We start from the raw sequence: 15,332 nt of genomic DNA, 5'->3' as shown, positions 1-15,332 counted from the left end.
AATCCCACAAACAACGTGAGCAGAACACGAAGCTTTGACTGGAGAAAGCGAGCAGGAAACTTTACTTGTAGCCAATGAGAAGGAAGAGCGCCTTCCATAACACCCAAGGTCACTTACCCGGCGTGACCTTCTAACATCCCTGCATGACGGCCACTGCCGAGCGCTCCGTCCAGTCAGGTGGCGTCCTTCGGCTCGGGGTCATGAACCCGCTGCAAGCAGGCAGCTGTCTGGGACAGGGCGACAGTCCCAGACCCGCTCTCCTTCGCTTCTGCAGCGCTCGGGCCGCTCACGTGGCTGATACCCAACACCGTGTATAATCATGGGGATGGGGGAGGTAGAGTGAAGATCCTTTCAGTCTCCAAGGTTGACTTTTATAATCAGAAGGGGGAAAGGATCACTTGTACTGCTTAAACCATGGGTTCACAAGTCGAGGAACTGGTATCTCCCAACAAATATGACTCTCATACACGTGTATTCAAATGATCTCTCTTCGGCGGTATATACTGGGTACCCGCTTTCTTACACGTGCGTGCGTAATCATTGAGTCATTTTTTGTATTGTGCACCCTCCACCAGGAGGTTTTGCCTTAGGTTTAAGGCAGTAGTGATCGTGGATAGTGGGGGGGGTTATGGTGGTGGTGTAGTTGTTAAAAATCCGGACAGCCAGACAAAGACAGTTTTAATAAGTCTGGATTCGGACTGTAAGTAAAAAGTTAGGTGCACTTTCTGAATTGGTTAGGGATTCAAGTGCATATTGTATATAGAGTTTAAAAAGAGGTCAACATGTTTCAGCCTTTGGTAGTCAGAGGATCTTAGGCTTTCGTCAGGACCAATGGGGGTGAATAAATAGTGAAAAAATCGTTGTGAGAAGAAAAGAGGTAAATTGACCTGATTCCTCGTGATTCAAGGTTTCATTGTACCTGAAAAATAAAGAAACACACACACAAACAACAAACAGGGAGATGGGGTGCGGGAAAACACATATTATGTACAATAGTACCTTTTCGTTATTTAAGGAACTAGAAAATGGCAATACTTTTCTCATACTCATTTCAGGTGTCAACTCTTCCTTCGTCATACTTCGGTGGGCAGGAAAGACTAATACTGTATTTAGGTGCCCATAGTTTTAACATTGTACTTTCTTAGTGCGTGTTCTATAGTGAGAACCGTTGTAATTTGTGGCCGCTTTTGTGATTGCATTCACACTCCAGTCACACCATGCTTACTATCACATATCATTCAGGTGTTTGATTTTTCGTGCCGAAATGAATTATGCACATGCTCTTATGACCCGAGATTGTCTGTGAGTCATTATTTGGGGAGTGCATTGTGCGTGACTCGAGTGGTGCCCAATGCGCTATGACCGCTTTTATTCCTCGTGCATACCTTGTTATATTTGAAGAAATACTTCCTCGGGGATTAAGGCTGATCGAGAGAGGTCTTACTAGAGGTGTATTAAAAACAAAGTGTTACCAGAGGCGATCTCGTACTTGCGGTTTTGCTCTCGTGCTTGGTGCGCTCGGCTCTCAGCGTTACCTTAGTGCCTTCTTACTCGCTCTTCGCCGCATGTGCTGGCTCTGCCTGTCATCACCCGGAACTACAGGGCGGTGTAGTTCCGGGTGGATTTAAACGTAGTGATGCTAAAAATGGAAGAGTTACTTTCCGGTCGTTCTTTCTTAGCATTGCTACTTGCCCATTTTTCACGGGTTGGCATTAATAAAATTAAATTAAAATAAAATGAAGTAATATTTGGTAGCAATTAGTTTACTAAGATTAGTTGTGCAAAGAATTATTAAATGCATCAATTTTAGAAGAGATGCTTCACGATCGATCCAAGTCGATGGTTATTGCTATCTTTTGGAATCTCTAATGTATTTTATTTAACTTTTGGGGGGATAACTAGGTGAAATTACAGGTGAAATTACAATATTTGGTAATTATGTTACGAAGGGATATTGCTCGTTTCAGCCGTTTTTTGTCGAGTTGGTGGCCCAAGGTGCACGTGAGGAAATTTTTAAGCTAGTATGTTATAAGTTGGCATGGGAATTACCAAGTCTTGTGTGAAGGCACTCAACTTCTATTATGCTCTCATAAAGCACTGCCAAATATCACGGGTATGTGGTGTGAGCAGAATAAACAGTCCACACGCGTTCTCTGTTTGAGGTACATTGTTACAGACGGGCTTGGAATATTAATTATCTGTTGAGGGACAGCCAAGGAACAGAATCGTTAAGGCCCTGAGTATCTGTTTTGAGCCTGTGGACCCAACGTTGTTCCTTTTCGAACAGTATTCTTGCAGCGTTTCTGTCTACTGTGTCTAGACTTTCTAGGATTACCCAGTGCAGGTCATTGGCTGTATGTTGTTTCTCTTTGTAATGTGATGACATCTTTGTCGTGCTTTTCTTGCAGTTCACATTACTCCTGTGTTCATAGAGTCTCTGTTTGGCTTTTCGGCAGGTCATCCCAATATATCGCATGTCACAAGGGCATGTGATCATATATACAACGTGGCTAGTGTTGCAGTTAGTGTGTTTTTTCAGTTTCCATGAGAAGTCTGGAAGTAACTGCAGTTCTTTCGTTGGTTCTGTGGTTGCACACACTACGCAGGTCCCACAGGGGTAGTGTCCAGTGATTGGGGGGTTATTCCATAGACCTGGTTGCTGTTTTTTCTTTTTCGGAGGTGGTCTTGTGTGGACCAGAAGATCTTTTATATTGCTGCTCCTTTTGTTTGCAAATCTTGGTTTTGACCAGGTTTTGACCAGGTCAGGGTGTTGGATGTTATAATCCTCCAGTTACGGTTGATTATCTTTTTCACGTGGTTTGTTATTGGGCTATAGGTTGTTACACAGCGGAAAAAATCGCTCTGACTGAATTGAAAGATAATCATGACATAGTCATCAAGCCTGCGGACAAAGGCGGAGGTGTAGTCCTACTATCAGCAGAAGGATATGATAATCAATGTATGACTCTATTAGCGGACACCAAATTCTACCAAGTGATTACAACTGACCCAACACCACGTTTACAAAGGACAATAGCCCTGATGATTGAGGAAGCAGAGTGTAACAACTGGGTATCTAAAAAAGAGGCGGACTATCTGATAACAAAAGAACCAGTTACGCCATACTTTTACTCCCTACCCAAGACACATAAAGACAAGATGCCCCCACCAGGAAGACCAATTGTCTCGGGGATCAACTCCATTCTAGAACCCTTGTCACAATTTGCGGACCAGTACCTGAGACCACTGGTCCAGACCACGCCTACCTACCTAAAAGACACACGTGACCTGATCAATAAGTTGGAGAACTTTGAGTACTCAGAAAACAGCATGCTCTTAGTAGGTTTAGACGTCGAGAGCCTCTACACAAGCCTTCCACAACAGAAGACTTTAGAGACTCTCGAATCAATATTGTTCAACATCGAATGGAACCATCGAACTCCAAGACACTTCGTACTGGAATGCTGCAGACTGGCCCTTATGGAAAAAAAATTCCAATATAAAGACAACCTCTATCTCCAGCAACATGGTACATCTATGGGGAGTACCTTTGCTCCTAGCGTGGCAGGTCTCTACGTAAGCACTTTCGAACAGACTTACATCCATAATGTAAACAACCCCTTCTCTCGTCATATACTCTTCTGGAAGAGATATATTGACGATATCTTTTTAATTTGGAAAGGAGACAGAGAATCATTAACAGATTTCCATAGGTGGTTGAACAATCAAGATGAATGCCTCAAATTCACATACACATCCGATGCGCAGAGCCTCGATTTCCTAGACATAACCATCTTTGCCGAAGGAAACACCTTACAAAATCGAACATTCTTCAAGCCCACTGCCAAGAACAGTCTGCTATCCTTCAATAGCTTCCATCCCCGCCCTTTGAGAGAAAACCTGCCATACAGTCAGTTTTTACGACTAAGGAGAAATTGCAGTTCCATAAAAGACTATAAATCCCAAGCTACTGATCTTTGTGAAAAACTAACGGCTAGAGATTACCCCAAAAGAATTATCAATTCCTGTGCCAAACGAGCTAGAAATCAACCAAGAGAATCTCTACTTGAAAGTCACCCAAAACAGACCGATGACAGGACTACCTGTGTAACAACCTATAGCCCAATAACAAACCACGTGAAAAAGATCATCAACCGTAACTGGAGGATTATAACATCCAACACCCTGACCTGGTCAAAACCAAGATTTGCAAACAAAAGGAGCAGCAATATAAAAGATCTTCTGGTCCACACAAGACCACCTCCGAAAAAGAAAAAACAGCAACCAGGTCTATGGAATAACCCCCCAATCACTGGACACTACCCCTGTGGGACCTGCGTAGTGTGTGCAACCACAGAACCAACGAAAGAACTGCAGTTACTTCCAGACTTCTCATGGAAACTGAAAAAACACACTAACTGCAACACTAGCCACGTTGTATATATGATCACATGCCCTTGTGACATGCGATATATTGGGATGACCTGCCAAAAAGCCAAACAGAGACTCTGTGAACACAGGAGTAATGTGAACTGCAAGAAAAGCACGACAAAGATGTCATCACATTACAAAGAGAAACAACATACAGCCAATGACCTGCACTGGGTAATCCTAGAAAGTCTAGACACAGTAGACAGAAACGCTGCAAGAATACTGTTCGAAAAGGAACAACGTTGGGTCCACAGGCTCAAAACAGATACTCAGGGCCTTAACGATTCTGTTCCTTGGCTGTCCCTCAACAGATAATTAATATTCCAAGCCCGTCTGTAACAATGTACCTCAAACAGAGAACGCGTGTGGACTGTTTATTCTGCTCACACCACATACCCGTGATATTTGGCAGTGCTTTATGAGAGCATAATAGAAGTTGAGTGCCTTCACACAAGACTTGGTAATTCCCATGCCAACTTATAACATACTAGCTTAAAAATTCCCTCACGTGCACCTTGGGCCACCAACTCGACAAAAAACGGCTGAAACAAGCAATATCCCTTCGTAACATAATTACCAAATATTGTAATTTCACCTGTAATTTCACCTAGTTATCCCCCCAAAAGTTAAATAAAATACATTAGAGATTCCAAAAGATAGCAATAACCATCGACTTGGATCGATCGTGAAGCATCTCTTCTAAAATTGATGCATTTAATAATTCTTTGCACAACTAATCTTAGTAAACTAATTGCTACCAAATATTACTTCATTTTATTTTAATTTAATTTTATTAATGCCAACCCGTGAAAAATGGGCAAGTAGCAATGCTAAGAAAGAACGACCGGAAAGTAACTCTTCCATTTTTAGCATCACTACGTTTAAATCCACCCGGAACTACACCGCCCTGTAGTTCCGGGTGATGACAGGCAGAGCCAGCACATGCGGCGAAGAGCGAGTAAGAAGGCACTAAGGTAACGCTGAGAGCCGAGCGCACCAAGCACGAGAGCAAAACCGCAAGTACGAGATCGCCTCTGGTAACACTTTGTTTTTAATACACCTCTAGTAAGACCTCTCTCGATCAGCCTTAATCCCCGAGGAAGTATTTCTTCAAATATAACAAGGTATGCACGAGGAATAAAAGCGGTCATAGCGCATTGGGCACCACTCGAGTCACGCACAATGCACTCCCCAAATAATGACTCACAGACAATCTCGGGTCATAAGAGCATGTGCATAATTCATTTCGGCATGAAAAATCAAACACCTGAATGATATGTGATAGTAAGCATGGTGTGACTGGAGTGTGAATGCAATCACAAAAGCGGCCACAAATTACAACGGTTCTCACTATAGAACACGCACTAAGAAAGTACAATGTTAAAACTATGGGCACCTAAATACAGTATTAGTCTTTCCTGCCCACCGAAGTATGACGAAGGAAGAGTTGACGCCTGAAATGAGTATGAGAAAAGTATTGCCATTTTCTAGTTCCTTAAATAACGAAAAGGTACTATTGTACATAATATGTGTTTTCCCGCACCCCATCTCCCTGTTTGTTGTTTGTGTGTGTGTTTCTTTATTTTTCAGGTACAATGAAACCTTGAATCACGAGGAATCAGGTCAATTTACCTCTTTTCTTCTCACAACGATTTTTTCACTATTTATTCACCCCCATTGGTCCTGACGAAAGCCTAAGATCCTCTGACTACCAAAGGCTGAAACATGTTGACCTCTTTTTAAACTCTATATACAATATGCACTTGAATCCCTAACCAATTCAGAAAGTGCACCTAACTTTTTACTTACAGTCCGAATCCAGACTTATTAAAACTGTCTTTGTCTGGCTGTCCGGATTTTTAACAACTACACCACCACCATAACCCCCCCCACTATCCACGATCACTACTGCCTTAAACCTAAGGCAAAACCTCCTGGTGGAGGGTGCACAATACAAAAAATGACTCAATGATTACGCACGCACGTGTAAGAAAGCGGGTACCCAGTATATACCGCCGAAGAGAGATCATTTGAATACACGTGTATGAGAGTCATATTTGTTGGGAGATACCAGTTCCTCGACTTGTGAACCCATGGTTTAAGCAGGACAAGTGATCCTTTCCCCCTTCTGATTATAAAAATGATACCCAACACCGCCTGGCCTGCCAACCCAAAGCACCCCTGGCACTGGCTGCCGAGTGAGTGCTCCTTCACAGGACGCTGCATCGAATGCAAACACCGGCGCTGGCCTTCCCAGCCACCCAACCCTTCTCCTCAAAAACACCAAACAAAGAACCTCCGCGGAGAAAATACGTACTAGAAAGAAACAATGCACTCGTTCTACTTCTGCCCCCAGGGCAGGCAGCTTCAAAGAAGCATTGTTTGCCATCTCACCTTGCCAGGAACACTATTAACAGAGGAGCTGAACGTTTTCCCATATCGTAGCTGGCAAAGTCTCCGCCGAGAGCCAGAAAACAACCACAGCCCTGGGAAAACAGAACATAGACTACAACACTAGAATCCAACGGCAGGATAAGTTAAAAATGCTTCCAATAGGCAACCAGCAACAGGAAGGAGGGGGCCGCTCAAGGTTAGGGCGACCAGAAACAGAGCACGTCAGCGAAAGCTTTTATCAGCGTCGCGCGCCTCTCTGCAGACTCCCCCTGCATTCCAGAGAGGCGCGCGACGCGATCCGCTCTGCCGTGCTAAGCTGTGGAGACAAGACCTGGCCGCGCGCACAACGTTATCCTATGGAAAAACGCTGCGCGCGGCCAGGTATTGTCTCCGACTATAGTTCTCTGGCGAGAACGCGCTTTTCAAGCGCGTTATAGCCCGAGACCTAAAAAGTACCTCAGAAAGTGACCGAGCAGTGGTAGGACACTGAGCACCACAAGAAAGCAGTATTTGGGCCACGTTCAATGGGAGGGACAAACATATGAAGAGAACATGGGACTAGCACTCACTGACCCAGAGAAGCAAGAAAATCAGAGTGACACTTAAGCCAACCAATGGTAAGCAATGGGTTGCCTCCATCGCTCCTGTAAGTGAACAAAATGTCTCACAAGCGATAGTGCATGCCCTGTCTCAAGTGAGAGCTAAAAAACATATCCACAATCCCTTGGTGATAACCCCCAAATGAAAAAAAACATGCTTTCCAACAGTTTTCAAATCACATGGAGATGAAAGGAAAAGGAGAACTGAAGAGTGGACCCAGGAGTACATTTTCCGGACTTCTATATCAATATCCTGACACATTCACCATGCTTTCAATAAATTGGTAATCGGAAATGACAAGACACAGACCTAGGCAAATGTAAATGGAGTTAAGCGAGACATTTGACATTCAGAATTAACCAGTGCACAGCTGTGGGCAAAGTCGCTAAAAATGAAAAGATCTAACTTTAGCTTCAAGGATATTTTTGTCTCTGCTTGTTTCCATGACATTCATCTGGAAGAGTGCCAAATCACATTCTTGCAACAACAGAGGTCAAACACAGAACTACACTCCGTGTTCAAGTCAGCACATGAATAAGAAAATACATTATTACAAGTATTCTAAGCAAATATTTGGGTTTGCTCAGTCTGTCCGAGGCAAGAAGAAAACCCAGGGGTAATGTACATGTCTAAAACATTTACAGGTTACATGGAACTCAGTACCAAGACATACTCTATTTTTCAATTCAAAACCTTTTCTGAGACACATGGTGAATTTTTGGGGTATCCGAAATATGCCAATAAAAGTCCTTTACTTTCATTTGAATGGTTAACAACAAAGCATTTAAAAAACAGAACACAATAACCTTCCTATTATAGTAGTCTAAACGGAGGGAAAAGGGAGCGCTTCACTCAATAGAATAAAAACACATCACGGCATACTTTAAGGTTGTCACTGCAACATCAATATTTTACTGATTTACTGTAGCGAGGCCACAAAATTATTCACACAAACAATTGTACATAAACTACAAAATAATTGTGGGTGTGCATCCTTAGAAAACTACATCACACACAGAACAATAGATACAGTCTTCTTTCTAGCAGTGAAAAAATACAAAATTGATTTCACAGAGAAAAGCCATGAGGAAGTCACAAACTGTGTAGATTATCGGTTCAGACATACAGAACTCAAGTTCCTCCAACAGTGGGGCTCTCGTTTTGCGCATGCCAGTCAACACTTACCGTTTTATTCCTCAACCGAATGATGTCAGAAACAGATCCTGCTCCGCAATATTCCATAACAATCCACAGGTCAGTGTTCTTAAAGTAGCTACCATAATATTTGACAACATAGGGGCTGTAAAAGGAGATAAAGAAGGACACCTTAAAACCAAAATTAGATAAATATAAGAAATGTAACATTACCTCAAAGGCAGTGAAATGCACCGATCTTTACCTAATTAAGCAGAATAACACTCATATTATTATTCAACTGAATGAATGCTCTTTCCTGGCAATACCACCTGCAAACCCCGCTTTGTGCACCGGTTTACCCAGCTATGTATGAATGTTCTCACGTTACCCATGTTTGTTAATACTACATTTTGCGCTTTTTAGGTCTCGACTGAGCCAATGCACTTGCGCATTGCTCCGGCGAGATTATAGTAAGCGGAAAAGAAATGTCTACCAAAACGGCTGCGGATCGCGTACAGTTCATGTGAGCTATGCGCGTACACGCCAGCCACATGACACACCACCATTTGTCTGTGCCTCGGCATCAGACTTCAAAGGCTGCCGCTCCTCCGCCCCCCCGCGTGCACATCGCGCACCACCAATTGTCTGTGCCTCGGCATCAGACTTCAAAGACAGCGGAAGTGAATACTTGTACTGCTATCGGCTCAGTGTGTTTGCTTAGCTTGTAACACTTCACATTCATTGGTTATTAAAGAAGTTTATTATCCTAACAAGTTTACAGTGAACCGCTGCGGCACTGCACAAGGCATTACCAAAGTTACGTCCCCGTGTACATCTCTCCCCCACTTGCGCTCTATATTACTCCCACTTGTGTGCTTCTGTGATGTTCACTCTGCCTTGTGCTCTCCTCCCCAACCTCCACTGCCCGCCGTGTGCTGTTTTTCTGTTTCCCACCCGCTCCTACATTACGACCGCTCTACCTCACACCAGCTTTTTTATTTATTTTAATTGGAGCTTTTGTGCAAAAAAATATTTATTTTTCTATTTGCCGTCTTCCAAACTGAATTGGAAAATAAAAAAAAAAGAAAACTGGACAAAACGCACCTATGTAATCTCAGTGAAGTGCGCATACATTCTGATGTATGCGTTCGACAGTGGATAACTGTACAGCCATTGTGGGGGAATTTTTTATTTTTTGGTATAGATTTTTATTTTGATGATTGTGGGCAGCGTCTCAATGCTTTGCAGCCCCACCACAGGCAATTGGGAAAGCTAATACGTCCCAACGACCTGACCTATTTGCTCTACCAATGCTTTTTTCCAGTTTACCCTTCTAGGGATTTTTGTAAGACGGATGCACAGACCCAGTCTGATTGTAGTGATCGGCTAGAAAATGTCTTAAAGACATTGTTTCTAGAAGTGTCTATGTTCTTAATCTAATTATGTCACAGATTAAGTTCTATGCCCTCACACCCCCTCACCCTCACTTCCCCTCCCCCTCACACACCCTCACCCTCAGACACCCCCTCACCCTCACACACACCCTCACCCTCACCCTTACACCCCCACACCCACACACCCCCTCACACACCCTTACACCCCTCACCCTCACACCCCTCACCCTCACACACCCTCTCACCCTCACACACCCTCTCACCCTCACACACCCTCACTCAACCCCACACCCATCCTCACTCACCCTCACACCCTCACCCTCACACACCCTCACCTCCTCACCCTCACCCTCACTCACCCACACACACCCTCACCAGCATAGCATAACAAAACATAGCATAGCATAACAAAACACAACATAGCATAACAAAAAAAGCATAGGATACACACCCCCTCACTCTCACAACCCTCTCACCCTCACACACCCTCACCCTCACACACCCTCACCCTCACACACCCTCACCCTCACACACCCTCACCCTCACACACCCTCGCCCTCACACCCCCTCACTCGCCCTCACACACCCTCACCAGCATAGCAAAAAAAGCATAGGATAGCAAAACATAGCATAACAAAACATAGCATAAAAAACAAAGCATAGCATAACATAACAAAGCATAGCAAAACAAAACATAGCATAGTATAGTATAACAAAGCATAGCATAGTATAACAAAGCATAGCATAACAAAACACAACAAGACATAGCAGAACAAAACATAGCATAACATAGCACAACATAGCATAACAACAAAACAAAGCATAGCATAACAAACCATAGCATAACAAAACACACCACAACATAGCATACATAACAAAACATAGCATAGCAAAGGATAGTAAAACATAGCATAGCATAACAAAACACAACATAGCATAACAAAACACAACATAGCATAGCATAACAAAACAAAGCTTAGCATAACAAAACAAAGCATAACAAAGCAAAGCATAACAAAACATAGCAAAACAAAGCATAGCATAATAAAACACAACAGAACATAGCATAGCATAAAGCATAGCATAGCAAAACACAACAAAACATAGCATAACAAAAAACAACAAAACATAGAATAGCATAACAAAACAAAGCATAGGATAGCAAAACTAAACGTAGCATAGCATAACAAAACAAAGCATAGGATAGCAAAACTAAACGTAGCATAGCATAACAAAACAAAGCATAGGATAACTAAACAAAGCATAGGATAGCAAAACATAGCAAAACATAGCATAGCATAACAAAACATAACAACATAGCATAGCAATACAAAACAAAGCTTAGCATAGCATAACAAAACAAAGCATAACAAAGCATAGCATAACAAAACATAGCAAAACAAAGCATAGCATAATAAAACACAACAGAACATAGCATAGCATAAAGCATAGCATAGCAAAACACAACAAAACATAGCATAACAAAACACAACAAAACAGAGTAGCGTAACAAAACAAAGCATAGGATAGCAAAACTAAACATAGCATAGCATAACAAAACAAAGCATAGGATAACAAAACAAAGCATAGGATAGCAAAGCATAGCATAACAAAACATAGCACAGCATAACAAAACACAACAACACATAGCATAACAAAACATAGCTAAAAATAACAAAGCATAGCATATCTTAACAAAACACAACAAAACAGCATAGCTTAACAAAACACAACAAAACATAGCATAACAAAACAAAACATATAATAGCATAGCAAAACATAGCATAGCATACCAAACACAACAAAACATAGCATAGCATAACAAAACATAGCATAGCAAAAGAAAGCATAGCATAATAAAACACAACAAAACATAGCATAGCATAACAAAACATAGCATAGCATAACAAAACATAGCATAGCATAGCAAAACATAGCATAGCATAGCAAAACATAGCATAACAAAACAGCATAGCGTAACAAAACACAGCATAGCATAGCATCACAAATCAAAGCATAGGATAGCAAAACATAACATAGCATAACAAAACAAAACATAGGATAGCAAAACAAAACATAGCATAGCATACAGCATCACTCAGCACCACCACAGCATCACTCAGGGGCACCACAGCATCACTCAGGGGCACCACAACATCACTCAGCGCCACCACAGCATCAGTCTGTGCAACCATTCAACAACAACTGGTTCAAATATGTTCTCTCAATGTTTCAAGCTTTATTACAAATGTAACAAAAATATATTAATATTTCACTTCTGTTCTTGGATTTTCGTCACAATAAATACACTTAACATAATCGTCACAAAAGTTATTTACAAAAGTTTAAGCTATTGCCATTATAAATTACAATAACTTTTATTTAAGTATTAATTATTTTAAAAAATTAAAAGCCATTGTTATTTGTAATATCAATACATGTAAGTCACGTAAATACAACACATATTGCATCACAAATGCTATAGGTGTCACATTTGCGAAAGTTTTAACTATTGGCATTGCAAATGACAAAGCTATTAATTTCGCTATTTTCAAAAACAAAACATGAATAAAAAATGTGTCATTTACAATACCAATAGCTCAAACTTTCCTAATGCGAGACCTATTGCATTGCAAATGATTGTTTACGGTAGTAACGTAGATGTTAAGATGATTTAAGACAAACAAATGTGTAGATTCCCAGAGAAATCAGTTCAGTTCAAAGGTCTTTATTCAGCACAATCATAGTGACCATATAAACACATAAAACACATAATCAACAAATACAGTACTAAAATGATGACAATAAAAGTTCATAACAGTGCAGGTAAAAACTTATCAGCATCCCCGTTTACTGTTTGCTAAAATATAATACTATTTCTATTCTCCCCCCCCCCCCCCCATATAAAGGTTGCGGGTACCGAGCGCCGGGTGTGCCACTGGATTCAAGCTAGCCTGGCTGATGAGGTGGTGATACCACAAAACCGGTCCCAGGATGCTTGTTTCCGGTCCAGGGAGGACCTGGCTTGGCTGTTCGGGCTGGGATGTTTCCATGAGGCACAGGGTCAAGACTGATTTGCATATGTCAGGGACAGGGTCTAAACTGGGGTGGCATAGTGAGCAAAAGAACAATGGATTTAACCCAGATCTCTTAACTGGAGGTGAATGTTTGATTTGCTCTGCATTCAATCCATCATCTGTGTGTCTTTTGTGTTAAAGCATACAGCAGGATCCCCAAGTGCACATAAATAGCGCAGAGCAATTTTGTAATCCCGGATATTCTGTGCAAGGAAGACTGCTTTAAATAATATCTCCCTAAATCCTGGTAAAAACTGCAAAATAAAATTAAGTGATGTGTGCTTTGCTTCGATAGGTCATCACAAGGGCATAGGATCGGGTCCAATGGTTGCCTTTCATTTAAGGGAAGGCAACTAAATAATGTCCTATGCCCAACTGCAATCTGGTTAAAACATAACCATAGTCCAGAGAAATGATTTCGCCTAAACTGCTTAATATGTGCAACTTTATTAAGTATGGATAATAAAAACCGTTACAATGGGGCGATACAAAACACTAAAATCTGTCATATTAAAACAACGAGGGTTGAATACATTTCTGTCAACTGTCCACAGCCAGCTGTGCGCTATAAAATATCTAAACTTTAAAATTACTTCATGAAAAAAGGGAAATTCCTAACTAGTGCAAAGGACTTCATGTCACCTTCTACCTTTTGGAGTCCAAAGCATTAGCAAAAATTAATGCAGCGACAGCCAGGCAGCAATATGCTTAATAAACCATTTAATTAAACAAGGACTAAGAAACAATAACACTAAATATGAAGAAGTGAACACTAATAAATTCAACAACAGCACAATAGCTTAATAAAACTTTACATCCAAAAAGGTTAAAACGAATCATGTGAAAAATAAATATTTCATATAGATGGTTCTATCAGCCGAATTAAATGTACTGTTGGCTTGGTTTCGCTAATCTACTTTCCACCAACATCATCAAAGCCAAGTTAGCAAGAAGGGGGAAGGAGGGGAGGCAGGCCGACTGGGGAAATATAGGGAGTGCAAAGGCAGATGTAAAGTGCGAGAAGCAGAGCAGGGAGGCAAAGGGCACTAATCAAGAGGTGGGGCTGGTTATTGGAAACCGACATCGTAATCCTGACGGCAGAAACGCCGTCCTTAGTGGGTTACGGTGCACTTCCGACCGACAGGAATACTACGAGAGTCGGTCGGAACCGAGTCAGAATCACCGGCGGGTTTACGTGCCGATCGTGAACATTGTAATCGCACGGTGGGACTGTAAACAGACATAGTCGGTCGGAAGGGCTCTGACGGGGTCGGAAAGCTTCTGATTGTGGGGCAGAGGCTTTCCGCCATCGTAATGAGCCCCCATATGTATAAAATCCACCCCAGCGGATGCACAGCGGGGGCAGGCATCTCCAACCCCCAAAGTACATCCGTGCTATCCTTGGGGTGATGAAATAAGTGTGGTGCAGATAGTTAAACTGAGTATACATAAGTCTAGTATTGGTAGATATAGTTTTGGCCATTTCGATACATTGCTACAACTGCCCATCCGCAAGTGGGATGTCCAGTGTTGTTTCCCAAAAGTTTTCAACAATTGTAGTGGTGTGACATTGCCCATGCGTAAGATGCCATACAAGCAATGATGGCCCACAAAGCTCCCTCATGTGTGAGCAATGTTTGCAAAAAGTGTGAGGACACTGGTTCATCGTGGGCTCTACGCTAGACCTAGTGCACATGGTATGTGAAGGCTGCATAGATCATAAAGGAGCCCGGGGAGATGCAATAATCCTCCAAACGTGTGCAGAACCTGGTCATTGAATAGATCCCCCTCAATGTGGCAAGACCCATCTCCAACCATTGTGTCACCTCGTGCCGTAGACGGAGTGTATTGCAACCTGGCATCCCCCAGAGGGGCAGGTCATTCGCCTAGGGTGTACACGTGTGGCGTTTGGTGGTGTAGGTGCTCCAGCAGGCTCTACCACACGCATAAGGATGTTACCTTCCCCTCAAGGAACCAGCACCTCAGAGCCCAGCAATTACCGCAGCAAGGATGATCCCCTGAACCAGTGCCCCACCTCAGACATACCAGAACCAGCCAGCCAGCTAGATGGTCACTTAGAGATTTCTGGGATCTTTTGCTGACCGCTATAGAGGTGCTCCCCTGCCGGGATGAATTGTGTTACACTGTTCAGCGCCCACGACCTTAAAACCTAAGAAACCAGCATATTCCTTGCAGATTTTTCTGTAATTTTACGGCTTGTTAATTTATGCCTTGAGAAAGCCCTAGACCTGCGCACTGGGAAGGGGCGAAACTGGTGTTGGCTGTTTTCTTTATATTG

The 15,332-nt window shown here is 42.3% G+C and overlaps 1 protein-coding gene across 1 annotated transcript in view; it reads right to left on the bottom strand.

The window, feature by feature from the left end:
- The window catches only part of STK3 (serine/threonine kinase 3), a 968,587-nt gene that overhangs the window by 780,270 nt on the left and 172,985 nt on the right, over window positions 1–15,332 (bottom strand). The window contains exon 4 of the mRNA XM_078686976.1: window positions 8,611–8,725. Within this exon, the coding sequence (XP_078543102.1) occupies window positions 8,611–8,725 (115 nt within the window). The remainder of the gene's footprint in view (window positions 1–8,610; window positions 8,726–15,332) is intronic.

This window comes from Lissotriton helveticus, chromosome 4_1 (genome assembly GCF_964261635.1).
Source record: "Lissotriton helveticus chromosome 4_1, aLisHel1.1, whole genome shotgun sequence".
In the NCBI taxonomy this organism is placed as follows: Eukaryota; Metazoa; Chordata; class Amphibia; order Caudata; family Salamandridae; genus Lissotriton; species Lissotriton helveticus.
Note: the sequence above shows the minus strand (reverse complement) of the source record. Positions and strands in the feature narration are given on the sequence as shown.